Here is an 18,772-nt window from a genome sequence, read left to right on the forward strand (position 1 = left end):
TAGGAATAAACTTAACCAAGGAGGTGGAAGGCCTGTACTCTAAAAACTATAAAACATTGATGAAAGAAATTGAAGATGACACAAAAAAGATATTCCATGTTCATGGATAGGGAGAATAAATATTGTTAAAATGTCCATACTACCCAAAGCAATGTACAGAATGTAATTCCTATCAAAACACCAACAGCATTTTTCACAGAATTAGAACAAATAATCCTAAAATTTGTATGGAACTCACAGAAGACCCTGAATAGCCAAAGCAATCTTGAAAAAGCAGAATGAACCTGGAGGTATCACAATCCCAGATTTCAAGATATACTACAAAACTGTAGTAATCAAAACAGTATGGTATAGGCACAAACATAGACACATGGATCAATAGAACCAAATAGAAAGCCCAGAGGTAAATCCACAACTATATGATCAATTAGTCTTTGAGAAAGTAGGAAAGAATATGTAATGAGAAAAAGTCATTTCAACAAATGGAATCGGGAAAACTGGACAGCAACATACAAAAGAATGAGACTGGACCACTTTCTTACACCATACACAAAAATAAACTCAAAATGGATAAAAGACCTAAATGGGAGACCTATAACCATAAAAATCCTAGAAGAGAGCACAGGCAATAATTTCTCTGACATCAGCTATAGCAACATTTTTCTAGATATGTCTCCTGAGGCAAGGGAAACAAAAGCAAACATAAAATATTGGGACTACAACAACTAAAAAATAATGTACTGAATGGGAAAAGATATTTGCAAATGACATATCTGATAAAGAGTTAGTATCCAAAAATATATAAAAAATGTTTACAACTCAACCCCCAAAAACTAAATAATCCAATTAAAAATGGGCAGAAGACATGAACAGACATTTCAACAAAGAAGACCTATAGGTGGCCAACAGACACATGAAAAGATGCTCAACATCACTTATCATCAAGTAAATGCAAATCAAAACCACAATGAGATATCACCCATACTTGTTAGAATGGCTAAAATGAAAAACTCAAGGAACAATAGGTGTGGACAAGGATGTTGAGAAAAAGGAACCACCATGCCCTATTGGTGGGAATGTAAGCTGGTGGAGCCACTGTGGAAAACAGTTTGAAGATTCCCCAAAACATTAACAATAGAATTACCACAGATCCAGTATTTCCACTACTGGGTACTTACCCAAAGAATACAAAGATACTAATTCAAAGGGATACATGCACCCCTTTGATGATTATTGCAGCATTATTTACAACAGCCAAATTATGGAAGCAGCCCAAGTGTCCATCAATAGATGAATGGATAAAGATGTGAGATATATACATATATATATATATATATGTGTGTGTGTGTGTGTGTGTGTGTGTGTGTATAATGGAATATTATTCAGCCATAAAAAGAATGAAATCTTGACATTTGCAACAACATAGATGGAGCTAGAGAGTATAATGCTAAGTGAAATAAATTAGAGAAAGACAAATACCATATGATTTCACTTATTTTCGGAATTTAAAAATCAAAACAAATCAACAAAGAAAGTAGAGACAAAACAAAAACAAAAAACAAAAACAGACTCTTAACTATAGAGGATAAATTGATGGCTACCAGAGGGGAGGTGGGAAGGGGAATGGATGAAATAGGTGAAGGGGATTAAGAATACACTTATCATGGTGAACACTAAGAAATATGTTGAATCACTACATTGTATACCTGTAACTAATATAGCACTGTATGTTAATTATACTGGAATTTAAAAAAGTGTTAATGATAAATAAATAAATAAATAAATAAATAAATAAATAAATAAATAAATAAAATGTCACTATTCACAATATGCTGGAAATTTCATCCTCTGCAACTATTTAAATTTATGATAAAAATGCTAGGTGTCAACTCAAAAATGTACAGAGGGGCACGTAATTCCAAAAATATTTTAGAGAACATGCAACAGCAATAGGAAGTATTCAGGCCACTGCCCTACAGCGAGTCTGATGCAGCCCCATGTTTCAGAGTGTAAGCTGACCACCCTGTGGGACCTCAGTCCTCCTCCTCACCTCCATGATGCAGGCTAGCTGCTCTACTTCATTCTCCCCAGGAAACAGAGGGTAGCCCGTGTACAACTCAGCCATTATGCAGCCCAGGCTCCACATATCAATGGCCATGTTGTAGGGATGGCCTAGAATCACTTCTGGGGATCTGTAGAACCGGCTTTGGATATAGGTATATACTGTGAGGAAAGAAAGAGAGCCACTATGTAAAATCCTCCTCTACAAAACACGCTCCTCCAGGGCACCTTCTCATGTGAGGGCGCAGGATAACTAACACTCCCTACCACTTTTCACTCTCTCAGCTTGGCAGGGAGATGGAAGGACAGCCAACCAGCACATCTGAGTCACACTGCATATTTAATCTCATCTCTCAAAATAAATAAATAAACTTAAAATTAATATAAAGCTAAATTTTCAACTATCATGTGAATTTGGGGTAGAAACTTTCTTTTTTTTATTTTTAAAAAATGTTTATTTATTTTTGAGACAGAGAGAGACAGAGCATGAGCGGAGGAGGGGAGAGAGAGAGGGAGACACAGAATCCGAAGGAGGCTCCAGGCTCTGAGTTGCCAGCACAAAGCCCGACGTGGGGCTCAAACCCATGAATTGTGAGATCATGACCTGAGCTGAAGTTGGACACCCAATCGACTGAGCCACCCAGGTGCCCCTGGGGTAGAAACTTTCTGAAAGTATTGTGATTTGGCAAGGGAAGAGGCATATTAAAATGGAAAAAGAAATACAAAATGCAGACTCTTCTAATGTGTATTGAATATATTATGTGCATTGCATAAAGTATAGAAGGAAGACCCCAACAAAATCTGAGCAAATGAAGCCAGCAGAAGAAGACAGTACTGTGGGAAGCCTAGATTTTACAGTGGTAGGAGAAATGGGACGTTATAGTGATTTCCACATGCTGTTATAGGGGCGGGACAGGGATTCTGCAGTCACTTCTCTGTTGTTTGCATTGGTTAGAGAAAACAGGTAATAATTTTGTGATTTAAAATACAATAAAGATAGGGGTGCCTGGGTGGCTCAGTTGGTTAAGCATCCAACTCTTGGTTTCAGCTCAGGTCATGATCTCATAGTTCGTGGGTTTGAGCCCCACATCAGGCTCTGTGCTGACAGTGCAGAGCCTGCTTGGGATTCTCTGTCTCCCTTTCTCTGTGCCCCTCCATTTGTGCTCGCTCTCTCTCTCTCTCTCTCTCTCTCTCTCAAAAATAAGTAAATAGCCATTAAAAAATAAATAAACAAAATAAATACATAATAAAAGTGACTTTTATACTCTGCCTGCTTCCAAAATGGATTTGATGTAATTTGCAATCAAAGTACATATACGCACAGCATAGTTCTTTAAAAATTGATTTAATGAACAGTTATATAATCCTTAACATGTGCCAGGCACTATTCCAAGTGCTTTATACAGAGAACCCTTTCAGTCCTTACAACAACCCTATGAAGCAGGTACTATTATTGTTCCCATCTAAAAATGAGAAAACTGAGGCATACAAAGATTCAAGAAATAATTAGAGTCAGTAACCTGTAAGTGGTAGAGCTGGGATTTGAGCTCGGGATGTTTGAGTCTATACTGGCTAAAATAAAGATAAAAGGAAGTCAGAAAATATGTAAAGGGGAAATGACTATCTGAAATAAGGATAGGATCATTATAAATTTCATTTGGAGCATCCTGGCAGCCAAGACAAGAGGTTGCATGCTTTTGTAGCTGAGAAGAGTAAGCAGATGAGTGCTTTGTGGGAGGCATATTGTTTTTTAGCTGGAATTTCTTTGGGGTTCCATACATAAATTGTAAAGAACATGTGTCTTCAAAAGTAGTGCTGCAAAATATTTGGAAACAGCCATCTTTCAGGGGTTTTTTTCAGCCTCTGATGAAGAGGGTCCTCTGATATCCCCTGCCACCATGAAAGCTGGTCCCAAAGTCCCTCTTTGGTGGGCCCTTAACCCAGTCTGTACATATTTGTAATCACTGCACCTGTCATATTACCTGTATCTTTGTTTCTTCCGTTGAACTGTAAGCAAGCAGAGCACAGAACATGTTGGGTTTATTTTGTTGTTCCTGTGTCCAGAACAGTAACAGACACATAGAAGATACTCTAAGTGTTTGTTAAATGGTACATGTTCTTGCCATCAAATTTGATAAAAGTCAAAAGAAGAGACACTTAAATCAAGTTCAGTGAAGTTTATGCAAATGTGCTCCAGGGATGCTTTCTGGATTCTAACCTGGAAAATATATAGTCTACAGAGCCTAGGGCAGTGAATCCCAAACCTCAGAATGGCTGTGTACTCTAAAATGCAGACCCCTGGGTGTTCCCCCAGAAACTTAGGTTCGGTGCATCTGAGGTGAGGCCCTGGGAGCTGTAATTTTTTAGAGGCCTCAAGTGATTCAGATATACATCTGGTTAGTTTGGGGACCCAAGGCACTAGGATAATTCCAGATTCACAGAATCTGAGTGCTGCAAAGGACCCTTACGGTATTTGAGTCCGATCTTCTCATTTTGTATATCAGGAAACTTAGAGAAGTGAAGCACCTTATCCAAAATCATTCTTGCAATTGTTGTGACTGAGCCCAGACTAGAGCCTAGGTGACCTCGCATGGGAAGTACTGTTTCAGTAAGGGAAAGAACTCACATTAGAAAAATTCAGACAAAGGGGCCAGAATGGGCTTACCTTTCTGGTGTTCATAACAACTTGATCCAAAGTCAATGACCTTAACAGAGACTTGGCCCTTTTGGTATAACACTATATTCTCCTAGAGAGAAGAAGAAAGACATAGTTAGGTTTTAAAAACGTTGCTCTACACACTCTGTTTACCTGAATGCCTGCCATCTTCTGGGACCCAGTTCAAAATGTGACCACCTCCAAGTGGGCCTCCTCCCATGCCTTCTCCAAACACCATGTTCTCCGTATTCCTCTGACTTCCTATTCAATTTGTGGTCTGCACCTCTTGTTTGGACTCAGTATTTGCTGCTTTGAAGTATTTCTTTTGCATAGATTTTGTCTCTTTCTGCATATAGAATGTGTAATTCCTGAACACTGTGGTTTATTTTTCTCTCCTTGGCACCTGGTTCTATCCCTTGCTTGCATAAGGTCTTAGAAATATCACTGACAATTTAATGTTTCCATTAAGTGCTCCACCAACATACTGATATGTCAGTAATGGACAAAAAAAAAGGGCAATAATTTAATTCGAGTTGTGATTCTTTTGCTAACTTCGGGGGCAATGTGAAACCAACATCCCAGGATAGTCATGGTTAAGCAGAGCTCATGGACTCTTAGAACATGAGGATGTACTTAGAACATGAGGCTAGAAGATTAAAGTCCCAGTCATGGCTTCATGGCTCTCAATATCAGATGGATTGATGATTATGAATATCAGATTAATTGCTTGCTTACTGAGTTCCTTAACTTTATTGATATGGCATAGCAGGCTTGGTCTAAAGCCTCTGGCACCACAAATTAAGAAAGTACAAACTTAGTCCATAATATCTTTTCTAGACAATATCTATATAACTTGAAGAATTCAATCAGCAAGTGTTTAAGAAGCAGACATTTCCAGTGTGTCTGCATCCCAATGGAAAGTCTCCTTAACTAAATGGGGCAGGCCTTCCTACCATATTGACAGAAACAGCTCTATATAAGGGATGGATGCATCACAGGTCATTGAAACTAACCTTTGAGTACATAAGAATTAACTCCCTGATTCTTGATCTACACACACCAAGCACTCTCCTGGTTGCATGTGTACTTTTCTACTGGGCACATATATTCTAGGTTACTATTTCTCAAGTAAACCTATTATGTCATGTCAATTTCGTTAGTAAGCCTCAGTACCCTAAGCCCAAAGACCATGGATGTTGTAACCCTTTGAAGCTGCAAAGCTTGAATATGGAGAATAAATCAATGTATCACTATCCTGTGAGACTCCACCAGTAAACCCTGAAAGAACAACCCTATCTTGTCAATATTTAATTTTAAAAATATCTCACATTTACCTGATGAGTTTCTCCAAAGAGTTAAAGATAGAACTGCTTTATGATCCACTAATTGCACTACTGTGTATTTACCCCCAAAATACAAAAACACTAATTCAAAGGGATACATGCACCCCTATGTTTATAGCAGCATCATTCACAACAGTCAAATTATGGAAGCTGAGTGGATAAAGAAGATGTGTATATATAAGCAATACAATATTATTGAGCTATAAAAAGGAATGAAATCTTGCCATTTGCAACAACATAGATGGAACTAGAAAGTAAAATGCTAAGTGAAATAAGTCAGTTAGAGAAAGACATATATCATATGATTTCACTCATATGTGGAATTTACGAAACAAAACCAATGAGCAAAGGGAAAGGAGAGAGAGAGAGAGAGAGAGAGAGAGAGAGAGAAACCAAGAAACAGGCTGTTAACTATAGAGAACATACTGAAGGTTACCAGAGAGGAGGTGGAGGGGGATGGGTGAAATAGGGGATGGGGATTAAAGAGCACAATTATCATGATAAGCACTGAGTAATATATAGAATTGTTGAATCAATACATTGTATATTTGAAACTAATATACCACTGTATGTTAACTATACTGGAATTAAAATTAAAAACTCAAAAATTTTTGGGGTGGGTGAGGAGAAGGGAATGAGGAAAAGTTAAGGGATATTTAAATATTTGTGAGGGTCATGCTGTTTCTGGAACCAGTTCCTGACCCCACATTTTCACACTCTTATACCTTTCCCCTAGCTACCTGTACTCCTCCAGTTTGCAATCATTAATTCTTCTAACAAGCATTAATGTGTTGCCTACCATTATTATTGTCAGGTACCATGTCAGAGCCTGGGAATAAAATGGTGAGAAGACATGGTCCCTGACCTTGGGGGAGCTTGCAGTCAGTGGAAGATAAAGAAACCATTCCTACATAGCAACCAGTGCAATAGTAGAGCTAAGTACAGAATACCAGCAGGACCTGTGAGAAGGGCACATCCTTTTGGAACGGAGGAAGTGGTCAGAGATTTGCTGTACCCTTAAGACCACTTCAGACTAGAAGGGACAGAGTCAGGATTTAGTACAGCAGTGCTCCATCTCTCTGCATAAACATCTCTGTACACCCTTAAGCCTTTCATAGGAAAGCCCTCAGACCTTCCTGTTCCTTCCTGTCTCAGTGATGCCACATCTCTCTGCATTGCCTTGATACCTGTCCCTTAATCTTTACTGCATCATTCTTGGTTTACATAATGTATAAACATAACTACTTGGCTTCCACCCTGAAACCTTGGCCAAACAACTTCCCAGTTTCCACTGGAGAATAGAACAGGGAAGTTTCTGAGGGTGGGAAACAGCTCCCTCGACAGGACAGAGCTTGTACTCACAGGCTTGAGATCACAGTGAATGATTTTCTCTACATAAAGCATTTGCAAACACTTCAAAACAGAGAGGGTGAAGCGCCGAACTATTGACAGACTGAAGCCTTGAAAGCTATTATTCTTCATCAGCTCATACAAGTTGATTCTGGAAAAGAGAGAGAGTGATGTGTATGTATCAGTGCAAAAGGTATAATACTTACTTTGAACCCGCAAACCATCCCATATCACTTGATTTCCCTCTGGTAGTAGGCAAGTCTCAGACCAGGAGGCAAGACTTTTGTGTCGTATAACCTCAATTTTCCCTTTGATTCATGGTGGATCCAATGTGAAGCCCAACTGTGCTGGCCTCTCTGATGTCCCCTTGTTTCTTATGTGGCAAGATCATTAAACCACTTTGTTACACATGTGGGTGTTAAAAGGTTGGACCAAACTTCTGAAATATTCATAGCTTCTTAGGCCCTTGGAAGGGATCTAGAAAGTCCAACACCCAACAAAGTGGCCACTCCTGCCCCAAATTGACAAGGCTATCTAAAGACATCAGGTTCCTGACAAGTAAGGGTAAAAGAGAGTGGGCAGATGGGGGCTGAGGCAAAATGGAGAAGCCCGACCCCATCTAAAGTGAGCCTGGCTGCTTGGTCCCATCTGACAGGGTTTAGTCTTGCTAGATTACCCTAAAGTTTTTAGACAGGCAGAAGCCTGCACTACTGTATCGAAGTCTGCTCTATTATATGAAATATGCTGACTTACAAATGTTGGAAACAAATGCAAAGCATTTTAACAAGAAAAGCGTATCCACGGGCTGCTAGTTTGTGACTCTGCAAACCTCAGTGATTTGGGGAGAGGTGGGAAAGAAAGGGCATGATCCAGAAACAACTCTGCATCAACTTCTTCCTAGTTTCCAATCTTCCATTCCTAAGCCTTCTCTAACACTGGCAGGATTTAGGAAGCTGTTCATTCTTGAGGGGTACAGAGAAGATGTGAAGCTCCAGCCTCATCCTGACTGGCTGTGTGACCCTGGGAAACTCCCAGCCCCTTTGGTCTTTGGATTCTCCCTCTGCACACCTGCCCCTCCCGACCTCTCAGGGCTCTTTTAAGAACAATGGCATCTAACTGTGTACTGTGCCTTTCTAGGCAGCCTGGCTTGTCCATTTTGACGCATGGAAGATAACTCATCTCTGCCTACTGGAAAGCAGAGCACATTCTGCACTCATCAGAGATGGTGAGAAGGGTGTCATCCTTCCTTCTGACTCAAATTTAGCTGGTTCCCAGAATTTCACTGACAGCAATGGTGTCCTGGGAGCCCCAGGCTACCAGCTCAGTGAATCCCATAACACTGGGCCTCTGAGAGCCTACCCCAATTATCCCCCTTTGCTAAATGCACTCTGGGTTTCTGATTTTGTTCAGATTGTGAAATACGGTCTTCTCAGAGAGAAAAGTAATCAAACTAGCATGCCCTTCCAATTAGCACACCCTTCCAGTTCCAATATTCAGCAAGGTGATGCCAGTCTATTTCAGTCAGATTCTGTTCCCTGCCCCAAAATATCTGCTCGTATCCTTATTTTCTCAAAATCATAGTTCTTTCCCTATGCTGAGAAGCTAGCTGCCTGTCCCCTTGGTTTCCAACAACTGCACCACAGAATTATAAAGCCAGTGAGTGGAGACATGGACAAGGACAGTCCCTTTCAACATATCTAAGTTTCAGTCTTGAGGGCAGAGACCTTGTATTGGTTATGTCACCCAGTTTGTCACCCAGAGCTTGTGCAGCACAGCCAGGGTATGCTGGCAGTTGACAGGCATGACTGAGGGATAGGGTGAGATGGGTAGCTTTAGGTCCAGCTCTTTGCTCCTTGGCTTTCTAGATAACTGAGTGGCCATTGTGTCCACTCTAGTCATTAAATATTCACACCCAGAAAAATCTAGTGTTCTGACCTCAAAGTTTTTCTTCTGTCAATTTAAGCAACTTTTCAAAAGAAAATGAATTAAAGATGAAAAGCAGCTGACCCCAAGAGTTCAAAGGTGATGCAGAGATGATTGCGAAAATAGAAAAAGTCTTTCATGTGCACCACATTGTAGGTGTTGTCTTTGTCCTTCCTTCTGAGAGCCTCCAGGATCTTCAGCTCCACCAGTGCCTGGTGGTGAAATCTGAAGTGGTCAGGGAGTGGCAGGGAGAGCAGACAATGGGGACAGAGGACACAGTGTTATGTCATGCTGCAGCAGTAAGCCCCTTTCCCGAGCCTCTCCCCATCTCCCCAGCAAGACTGTCCAGAGGGGCAGAAAGCACTAAAAGCTCCACACTCTTGCCCCCTCTTTGCCCCATCGTGGAATCAGACAGGTAGAGAGAGAAAGAGGAAAAAGATGAGGAAGATCAGAAGAAAAGGCAGAGTCAGGAAGGGTTGGCATTATGAAGGGGTCAGAGTCATGCAGGCAACCCCCCCCACCCCCGCCCACCATGGTCTATGCCATCTGCCAAGCCACACCTCTTCTTGTTCCTGATGATTTTCAAGGCCACCAACTCATTATTTTTGTGATCCAAGCACTTGGCCACCTGTCCAAAGGACCCTTTCCCGATCATCTCCAAAACCTCATAGCGGTAGGCAATGTGGTCATGCAGGACCTGCAGAAGCCAGGCCAGAGTGAGGAACAGAGCCATAAACTCTGGGACTTCCCTCACACTGGGGCCCCTGAGTCAGCTAAGGGCTGACTCCTAGAGGGAACTTTCTGAACTGCCAGGCATTGGTGCAACTCCCACCCTCCTCTCATTGCTGCTGCAGTGGTTAGGTTGTTGCCTAGATCCCAGGCTCCACATGTGGTGCCAGGAAAATCCCACAGGTTCTATCTGTCATACAGTGCAAAGAACATTGGATGGTCTTCAGAAAACTTGGGTTCTAGTCCCAGTCCTGCTACCACCTCTAGTTTTCCACATGTGTGGAAACCTATAAAGCAAGAGGATTAAACAAAGTGGCTCTAAGGTCGCTTCCAGTTTAGACATTTCCTGATTCTTGAATGCAGTTGAGCAGCAGCTTCAGTGTGGAGGAAGTTCTCTTTCTTTCCCCTGATGTGTCTCCACCAATCCGAGAAGGCTTCATGTCTGCTCTGCCTCCTTCTGGTCAGATCTGGTTCTCCTCTTGACTCATCCAGATTTAATTCTAACTTGGAGTTAGCAGTACAGAACTAGACTCTTTCTCAACTAAGAGGAGGAGCATTTTCCAAGAGCCAGAATCACCCATGTCCCTTCATGGGCTGCAAACTAGAGAACAGGTATTTATTCACAGCAACAGGAAACCTTCAATTAAAAAGACTTTATCTGTGTGTCTTCAGACAAGTCACTTACTCACTCTGAGCTGAGTGCCCTCATCTGTAACTGAAGGTTCTGGATAAGAACCTCTAAGGCTCACTCTGGAAAATAGTATGGAGGTTCTTCAAAAAATTAAAAATAGGACTACCCAATGACCCAGCAATTGCACTACTAGGTATTTATCCAAGGGATACAGGTGTGCTGTTTTGAAGGGGCACATGCATCCCAATGTTTATAGCAGTGCTATTGACAATAGGCAAGTATGGAAAAAGCCTAAATGTCCATCAACAGATGAATGGATAAAGAAGATGTGGTACACACACACACACACACACACACACACACACACACACAATGGAGTATTTCTTGGCAATCAAAAAAGAATGAAATCTTGCCATTTGCAACTACATGGATGGAACTAGAGGGTATTATGTTAAGTGAAATTAGTCGGGAAAGGACAAATATCATATGTCTTCACTCATATGAGGAATTTAAGATACAAAATAGATGAACATAAGGGAAGGGAAGCAAAAATAATATAAAAACAAAGAGGTGGACAAAACATAAGAGACTCTTAAATATAGAGAACAAACAGAGGGCTGTTGGAGGGGTTGTGGGAGGGGGAATGGCTAAATGGGTAAGGGGCATTAAGGAATCTACTCCTGAAATCATTGTTGCACTATATGCTAACTAACTTGGATGTAAATTTAAAAATTTATTTATTTATTTATTTATTTATTTATTTATTTATTTATTTATTTGTTTGTTTATAAAAAAGAACTTCTAAGGCTTTGAGAATCCCTGATTCCTAGTTTTACATTCATGAATTTGGGAGAGGTGAAAGACAAATGTTTGTGTACAAGTTCTCAGGATGTGCTTGTGATTCTGTGGTGGTGATTTGTTCATACAGCAGGCATCAAGATCATGAATATGAACAGGTACAACTTTACTAATATGTGGAAGTGGACTACTCCACCTATAAAGGTCTGTCATAAAAATGTACAGGGAAAGGGAAAGGGACAGGTTCTGCACATGCTGGTGTAAAGGTATTTGGTATATATTTTACACAGGCCACCAGTTTGGATATATCATAATTATTTGTCTACATGTCAACTTTGACAATGATTGTCATCACTTGAGGCCAAGGATCAAGTTGTACTCATTTTTATTGTTCCCTTCATATTTCCAGAGTCTAGCAGATGCCCCAGCATGGTAGTTTCTCTCTCAATAAATAGGTATTAAATTAACACTTGCTGACAGAATAGAAATGAGAATGCAGTGGGCTGCTTGTTTCGGAATTTGGTTCAGTGAATTGTCTATTTGTATGTGCAGAATGTAATGAAGATGGAGATTTTGAGTGTACAGTGAGCATATGTTATCCCCCTTCCTGCCTCCACCAGTAACATAGCTGCCTAAGATTTAAGACTGAGGAACTGAGTTTCAGTGAATTAACTTAAAGGTAGTGCTGGCATTGCTGGGGAATTTCCCAGAGATTCTATGCCCAGGTAGGAGGGTGGGCAGGGAGGGGGTTGAGGATATCTGGATGAATTGGAGGTAAGGTTTACATTGGTGATTCTTGACCAAGGATCCATTATTAATCTATCCCTCTTTGAAACTTTGTGTGTGTTCAGGGTTCCTCTTCTGGGATGAGGACTGATAGCTTTTGTCAGACTCCTAAAGGGATCCTTTGCCTAAAAATGTTGAGAACCAGGGCACTAGATAGAGGATGTGTGCTAGAAACTCTAAATCCATCCTTTTCAGAGTGTGGCCCAAGAACCAGCAGCATGGACATCACCTGGCAGATTTTGAGAAAGGCAAAATCTCAGGTCCCATCCCACACCTGCTGGATAAGAGCCCACATTTTTCACAAGATCCCTAGGTAATTTGTGTACATAGTAAAGTTTGAGAAACACAGCTCTAAATACTCTTAAGAAGTATGTATCTTCTATGAAGCCTCACAGACCAATCTTGTCTCCTTTAAATGTAAATGAGTTGTGAGAAAATGACCAGAGAAGGAAATTCCCAGCAGCCCAAAAACCTAATGGACTAAGTATCACACACATCTGGACATCTTTGGAAGTGGACATTTCTTTCCAAAGCAAAAGAGACACTTTTCACCGCCCAGATTTCACCTTCAGGCTGGTAAGAGGCACTGTCCTGAGGAATTCTCAGATACAATCAGAAAGGAGGAGAGATTCATCTTTGCTAGGATCCATCTTTGGAAAACTGAAGAAAGTTGAGCATTAGGGACCAGGGGCTACAGTGACAAGAACTTTTTTTTTTTTTTTGGTTGAGAGTAAATGGCAATTAAAATAAAATTGAAAGAGGTCCATGTGTGGACTTGTATGAAAGACCCAAAAAAGAGAATGCTGGGAAGAATGCATCTTATTCCATGGAGTCTGGCCTTTCCAATGGGTCCAGGTTTGTGCACAAGAAGAGCTTGTGGGAATTTGCCAAGGATGCAAATCTGTTACCCCAAATACTCTTGGAGAAATCAGTATTGTTAGCAGAGTAGTTGTTATATTAATTGCATGTTTTCCCATTTTTAAACATGGCATGTTCCCATTTCCCATTTTTAAACATGGCATTTCTTTGGTTTAGAACCTACTAGAATCCTTCAGGATGCCTAGTCCAAGGTATATTGGCACCAAATGCTATAAAATACCCCACACTTTTTTCCTTTCCAGATTACCTCTTGTCCCCAAGCCCTAGGCCCCTGGAGATACCATGATCTACTCCCCTGTCACCTTCATATAGGAGCCATGTTCATCATCAAAACTCGTTTTGCTGAACTCAGGAGTCACGTGGAGCTTCTTTGCTTCCAGCCCCAGGAACCACAGCTCCGTGTAGCCCAGGATCTCACTTTGTTCATAAGAAGACAGCTGGTTCTTAAAAAACTTTAGGGCCTCTGTGTGAAAGACACTATCATTGTCAGTTGAGGCAACAAGGGGATTTTCCCAGAGGGCTGATGATGGCACCCCTTCCAGCTCATGAGTCAGTCACTCTTTTCCTCAACTAGATGGCTTACTAAGGATCATGTGTCTTTAATCTCACAGGATAAAAATGTAAAGGATAAATGCTAAGGTGTCATATTCATTTCAACAAATCAGGAGGGAAACACAAGGGAAGGGAAAGGGAGAATTTAGACCTCAAAAAGCTATGAGTTGCAGCAGCATGGTAAAAATTCCAGACATAAACCTAGTGTCAATAATAGTATGTAGTTATGGCAGCAGTTTCCAAGTTAATATGGTTTGGGGCTACACAAATGGTTTATCCTGGGAGGGTTTGCAAACTATAATGACTTCAAGGACCCGACAGGTAGTTTAAATGCAACTTTAAAGGGGCCCAGGAGATATTCCCACTCAAATCTGCAGCTAAGCCAATGAGTACCTCCAACTACAAGGAAGGAATGTGTGTTCACTCTTCTCTAACCCTCACTGATTGCCAAACCCCATCAGGTGTTTGGTGTTTGGTCTGAGGGCAGGTGGGGTAGGAGAGGGAACTGCTGGAAGGAAACAAGACATGAGAGAGAAAACCTGTGTGAAGGGCAGTCATGTGAAAGCTGAAAATGGCATATTCTTAGCTCAGAAGACAGAACCATGACCTAAGAGCACTAGGAGCAGATATCAGCTCTGTAAAGGCAGAACTAGCTCAGAACTGAAGTGATGTGGTCATGGATGGTTCCCGAGATTGTTTAAGAAGAAGGACAATAATTTCAAAGCTGCAAGTAAAGAGCTCTAAGCATTGGATAGTGTCGGCATAGTGGATATTGGTTCTCCTCCTTTGAATTCTAATAGAGGATGAATCTCTGAACCTTGTGAGAAGTGAGGCTCCTGGCCAAAAACTGATGTGTGATTTTTCTGGCCCAACACCTGGAAGCTTAGCCCTCCCCACCCAGTTCATCTTGTGACACCTTGGCCATCTAGAACCAGCCCCCACTATACTCTGCTACCACTCCAGAGACATACCTGCTGCTGTCAGAGGCACCTTGTGCTTTCTTGGTGGTTTCTCCTCTGGCTTGGGATCTTGGGTTTTAATGCTTGAATGGAAAGGCATTTCTGAAGTCTTGAGCTCAGAAGCTGACATCTGATTGTGAGTCTGATTCTCCTGTCCAGACAAAGAGACTTGAAATAAAGGACTGCTTAGACTTCTCCGGGGTGTCACAAACCATTTATCAGACCAAGGACACCCACATCCAGCCAGACTCTTCTCCTTCCTTCCCATGGAGAAAATGGTAATTATGAGACATTAGGTTTTCTCAATCTTCCTCTCAAAGGAATCAATCTCATGATTCTCTGTGAGGCCCATGCACATTACCATGTGTAGTTGACTACCCCAGTGACATCTTACTGCAGGAAGAAATGGAATAGTTTTTTTGTTGTTGCTTTTTTTTTTTTTTTTTTTTTTACTGCTGCTCTGGAGAAGGCCAGTTCCTAACTAGATAAAGTGACTTGACCAAGGGCACGAACACGTGAACTTATGTGTCTATAATATCTCTTTAACTTGGCACTTTCTCACATCTCATTTGGCCCTTACATAAAAAAAGGGGACACTGGAGGAAAACAATTATTCTGTATTCTTCTACCATTTGTACATCAGACATTTCATTCTTCCTTTTCACAAAGAATCCTCATGACAATCCTATAGAGAGCCCATTTTGATTAAAGAAGGTCAGTGATTTATTCGATAAGGTTTGCATTCATCGTAAGGGGTGAGAACAGGACTAGAGCCCAAATATTCAGGTGCCATTGTGCTTTCCCCACCATCCTAGGCCTTCATAAACTTGATTGTAGACTGAAGTCACATCTTTAACCTGCCTGCTCAGGGCCAGGTCCATTGCCCTGTACTTACCTGATACAGCAAGGGTGGCTTTAGCAAGATTTTGTTGCTGATGTGTGGGAGGTTAACCATGTTCTTCTTCCCCTTGGTATCCACAAAAGGGAGTGAAGTAATGCTGGTGTTTGTATTCTATATAAGAAGGAAGTGGATAAGGTACAGACGCCTCAGGCAAGAAATCTATGTCTTCAGGGAGTCATTTCTCCCAGGTTTCCCGCCAGAGCAAGAATGAGCCTAAACCAAATACAGGCCTAAATCTATTTTCAAAGCTCTTGTGGAGAAAATAGAGTGGAAAAGCATATGGGCTGTGGGTTTGAATCCCTTCTCCATCACGTACAGCTGTAGACCTTGAATGGGTGACACAACTCTTCCTTTAAGTTTTAGTTATCTCTTCACTACCATGGGGACAAAAATGGGATCTACCTCATAAGGGTTTTGTGAGGTAAATGAGGCAACTCATGTAGAGTATTCCATAAGTGTTAGCCATTATTATCATCATTTCAATATCTTACCACCATAATATGGGGCAGTTCTTCCTGCTATATAATTTACATCTTCCTTGGTATAACATAAGCTCCCACCTCCTCTGCATTATTGATTTGACCTCACTTGGACCCCTGCCCCCATGCATTGACTGACTGATTTACTGATTATGAGAGGTAGTCTATCTATCTATCTATCTATCTATCTATCTATCTAGTGAATAGCAACATTTAAAACTGTGTGGAGATGAGGCAATGGTGATGTGGATAGAGCATATGCATCATATTATGCTGAGGTGACCAAAAATGCCTCTGAAAAGCTACCCTGTAGCTGGGAAGCTATCCTACCTATCCTCATCCTTCCCTAGAGAAAACACACTAAGTATCACTTCCTACCTTAGGCAAGAGTCGAGTCATTCTGAGGTTCTTGATCTTGGGAGGTGGCTTCTGGACTTGAACCAAAGGCTTACACTCAACCTAGATCAAGTACAATAGTATTGGAATAGTGCTTAGCATGCTATTACCTCAAGCTGTTGAGACATATGTTTTGCTTCATTATCACAATCAAGATACACTTGAAGCCAGCTCTCCTGACCCCAAAGCTAGGAAGAGCTAAGAGAGGCTCAAGAAGTACTGAATGAATGTACGAATGAATGCATATAGAAACAAGTGTTCTTTCTCACAGTGCTTATCCTGGATTGAATTTTACTATGGTTTTCATACTTTTTAAAAAAATCCATAGAAGCCTTTCTTCAAATAAAATCTTAATTAGGCACCCTGGATAGGGGAAGAAGTAAAAGCTGAGTGGTTCTTTCTACAGAGAAGGAAATGCCCATAGTCTTGCCAAGGGACTCTTTATGCCCTCAGAGTGGCTCTGAAGGTGCCCTAGTGGAACCCACTAGAATACAGAAGACCAGCCTGAACACCAGTGATTGATCAGAAGAGACTTCACATATAGAAAGGGGTCTGGAGGAAAAAGACCAAAACAGCAGAGCTGTGTCCCCCAAAGGGTGGCAAGCACACAAGGAAAGTGTGTGACATAATTGTATATAATACAAAATAACAGTTATCTAATGGTTATGCATTTATTTTAGTATCCACGTAAAAACTATAGCACATTAAACCTGTAATATTATAGTTGTTACTATGTAAAATGATATTAAACTTTAAGGCAAAGACAAAAACAAAAACAAAGTGTGAGTGTTATGGAGATATGGCAAAAACCATGAAGGTGGCACTGAAATGACTAAAGTTTGGCAAAAACAGGCTACAGTTTGAATCTAGGTTCTGCTCTTTGAAGCAGAACTCATGGGTCCCTCCTTCCAGCCGTCTCTTAGGGAACTGAATGACACTTACCCAAAGCTGAGACAAGCTGGTGCCAGATCCACTTCTATAAAATTTGGTATACTGGCCACACTGAAATAGGAACTGGGTATAGTACTTTAATATCATCCAGCATAGCTAAGCACTCTACAGAGCTATAATGAAGGGAACCATTTAGAATAGTACATCTTGACATCCTAGAATAGGGACATGCTCTGAGGGAGAATGGTCTGCATAGCCTTACACCAAACTAATTTGATTCGTTAACATATACTAATGCAGGATTTGATTGTCTATTGAAAAGGCAATGATGCTATCTGAGAAAATACTGCAGTCACAAATCTCAGAGTCCCAACTTCTCATCAAATAAGTTTGTGGGACTAAAACTTATAACAATCACCAACAATGACAAGCTAGCATTGAGAACAAGTTGGGGAGACTGGACAGAAAAAAATATATTAACAAAACACAACTAAATACCAAACAAAGGGCATGAAGATTGAGTGTCAACAAAGAAGGAAGAGATCACTGTAAATAAAGTCTTCCCAAGTGGATGTGAGGAGGCTTTGTGGAAAGGGTGTCACTTGGCCTGGGCTTTAACTGGGAGGAAGGGTAGAGAGCATGTTCATTAGGTGAGACAATATCTGGGAATGCTCTGAGGGTTTCCACTGCTCATGCTGGGTAAGCTGGAGCAGAGGGTACACTGGATTGTGGAAGGCACTGAATGCTAAGGTAAGATATGTGATCTTTATCTAATGGGCAATAGTGAATCACTGACAGTTTGTAAGGCTGGGAGTTACATATGCAGAGCAGTATTTCAGAAAGACCCTTCTAGCAGCAATGTGGCATAAAATAACAATTAGACAAACTCTGAAATCAGACCTTAGTTTTAAATCCCAGCTCCACTACTGATTAGTTGTTTAACCTGGGGCAAGTTATTAACCTTTTTTTTTCATGTAATATGGAGATAATAACAGTACCATCTTCCTAGGGTTGTTGTAAGTATTAAATGAGTTCATATGCATAAAGTGCTTAAACCAGTGCCTTGTATAAGCCAAGGGTAAGTGTGTGCTAGACCTCATTCTCCTCTTTTGTAAAATGAAGAGTGATTTTGGTTATTTCTCATGAAACAAGAAAATCATGGACTTAGAAATGATGGAGAATGAGCAAGATGATGCTGAACTTAAAATGGTTAAAGGAATTGAAGATGTTTAACATGAGAGAAGATAAAATAAAATATCTGGGAGGTTAACAATTCTGATACTGCCATCATATACACTGGAATCAGATGACTAAATAAATGGACTACAGATGACAGGAACCAGGTTTCCCAATGTTGGACTGGAATTTATAGATAATCAAGATCAACATCAACATTATCACTATGTGATAATAGATTAGAGTTGGAGACATAAGTAGG

The 18,772-nt window shown here is 40.8% G+C and overlaps 1 protein-coding gene across 6 annotated transcripts in view; it reads right to left on the minus strand.

Annotated features, from left to right (window-relative positions):
• The window catches only part of DYRK4 (dual specificity tyrosine phosphorylation regulated kinase 4), a 49,953-nt gene that overhangs the window by 11,923 nt on the left and 19,258 nt on the right, over positions 1-18,772 (minus strand). For 4 of the 6 annotated variants that reach the window (XM_040462787.1, XM_040462789.1, XM_040462788.1 and 1 more), the window contains 9 exons: positions 16,426-16,506; positions 15,563-15,679; positions 14,680-14,818; positions 13,459-13,619; positions 9,894-10,030; positions 9,418-9,558; positions 7,423-7,561; positions 4,727-4,808; positions 2,051-2,223 (listed from right to left, as the gene is read on the minus strand). In XM_040462787.1, the coding sequence (XP_040318721.1) occupies positions 2,051-2,223; positions 4,727-4,808; positions 7,423-7,561; positions 9,418-9,558; positions 9,894-10,030; positions 13,459-13,619; positions 14,680-14,818; positions 15,563-15,679; positions 16,426-16,506 (1,170 nt within the window). The remainder of the gene's footprint in view (positions 1-2,050; positions 2,224-4,726; positions 4,809-7,422; positions 7,562-9,417; positions 9,559-9,893; positions 10,031-13,458; positions 13,620-14,679; positions 14,819-15,562; positions 15,680-16,425; positions 16,507-18,772) is intronic. The other 2 variants (XM_040462790.1, XM_040462791.1) reach the window with 2 other exon arrangements.

This window comes from Herpailurus yagouaroundi, unplaced genomic scaffold (genome assembly GCF_014898765.1).
Source record: "Herpailurus yagouaroundi ecotype Mexico unplaced genomic scaffold, PumYag 355, whole genome shotgun sequence".
Taxonomy (NCBI): Eukaryota; Metazoa; Chordata; class Mammalia; order Carnivora; family Felidae; genus Herpailurus; species Herpailurus yagouaroundi.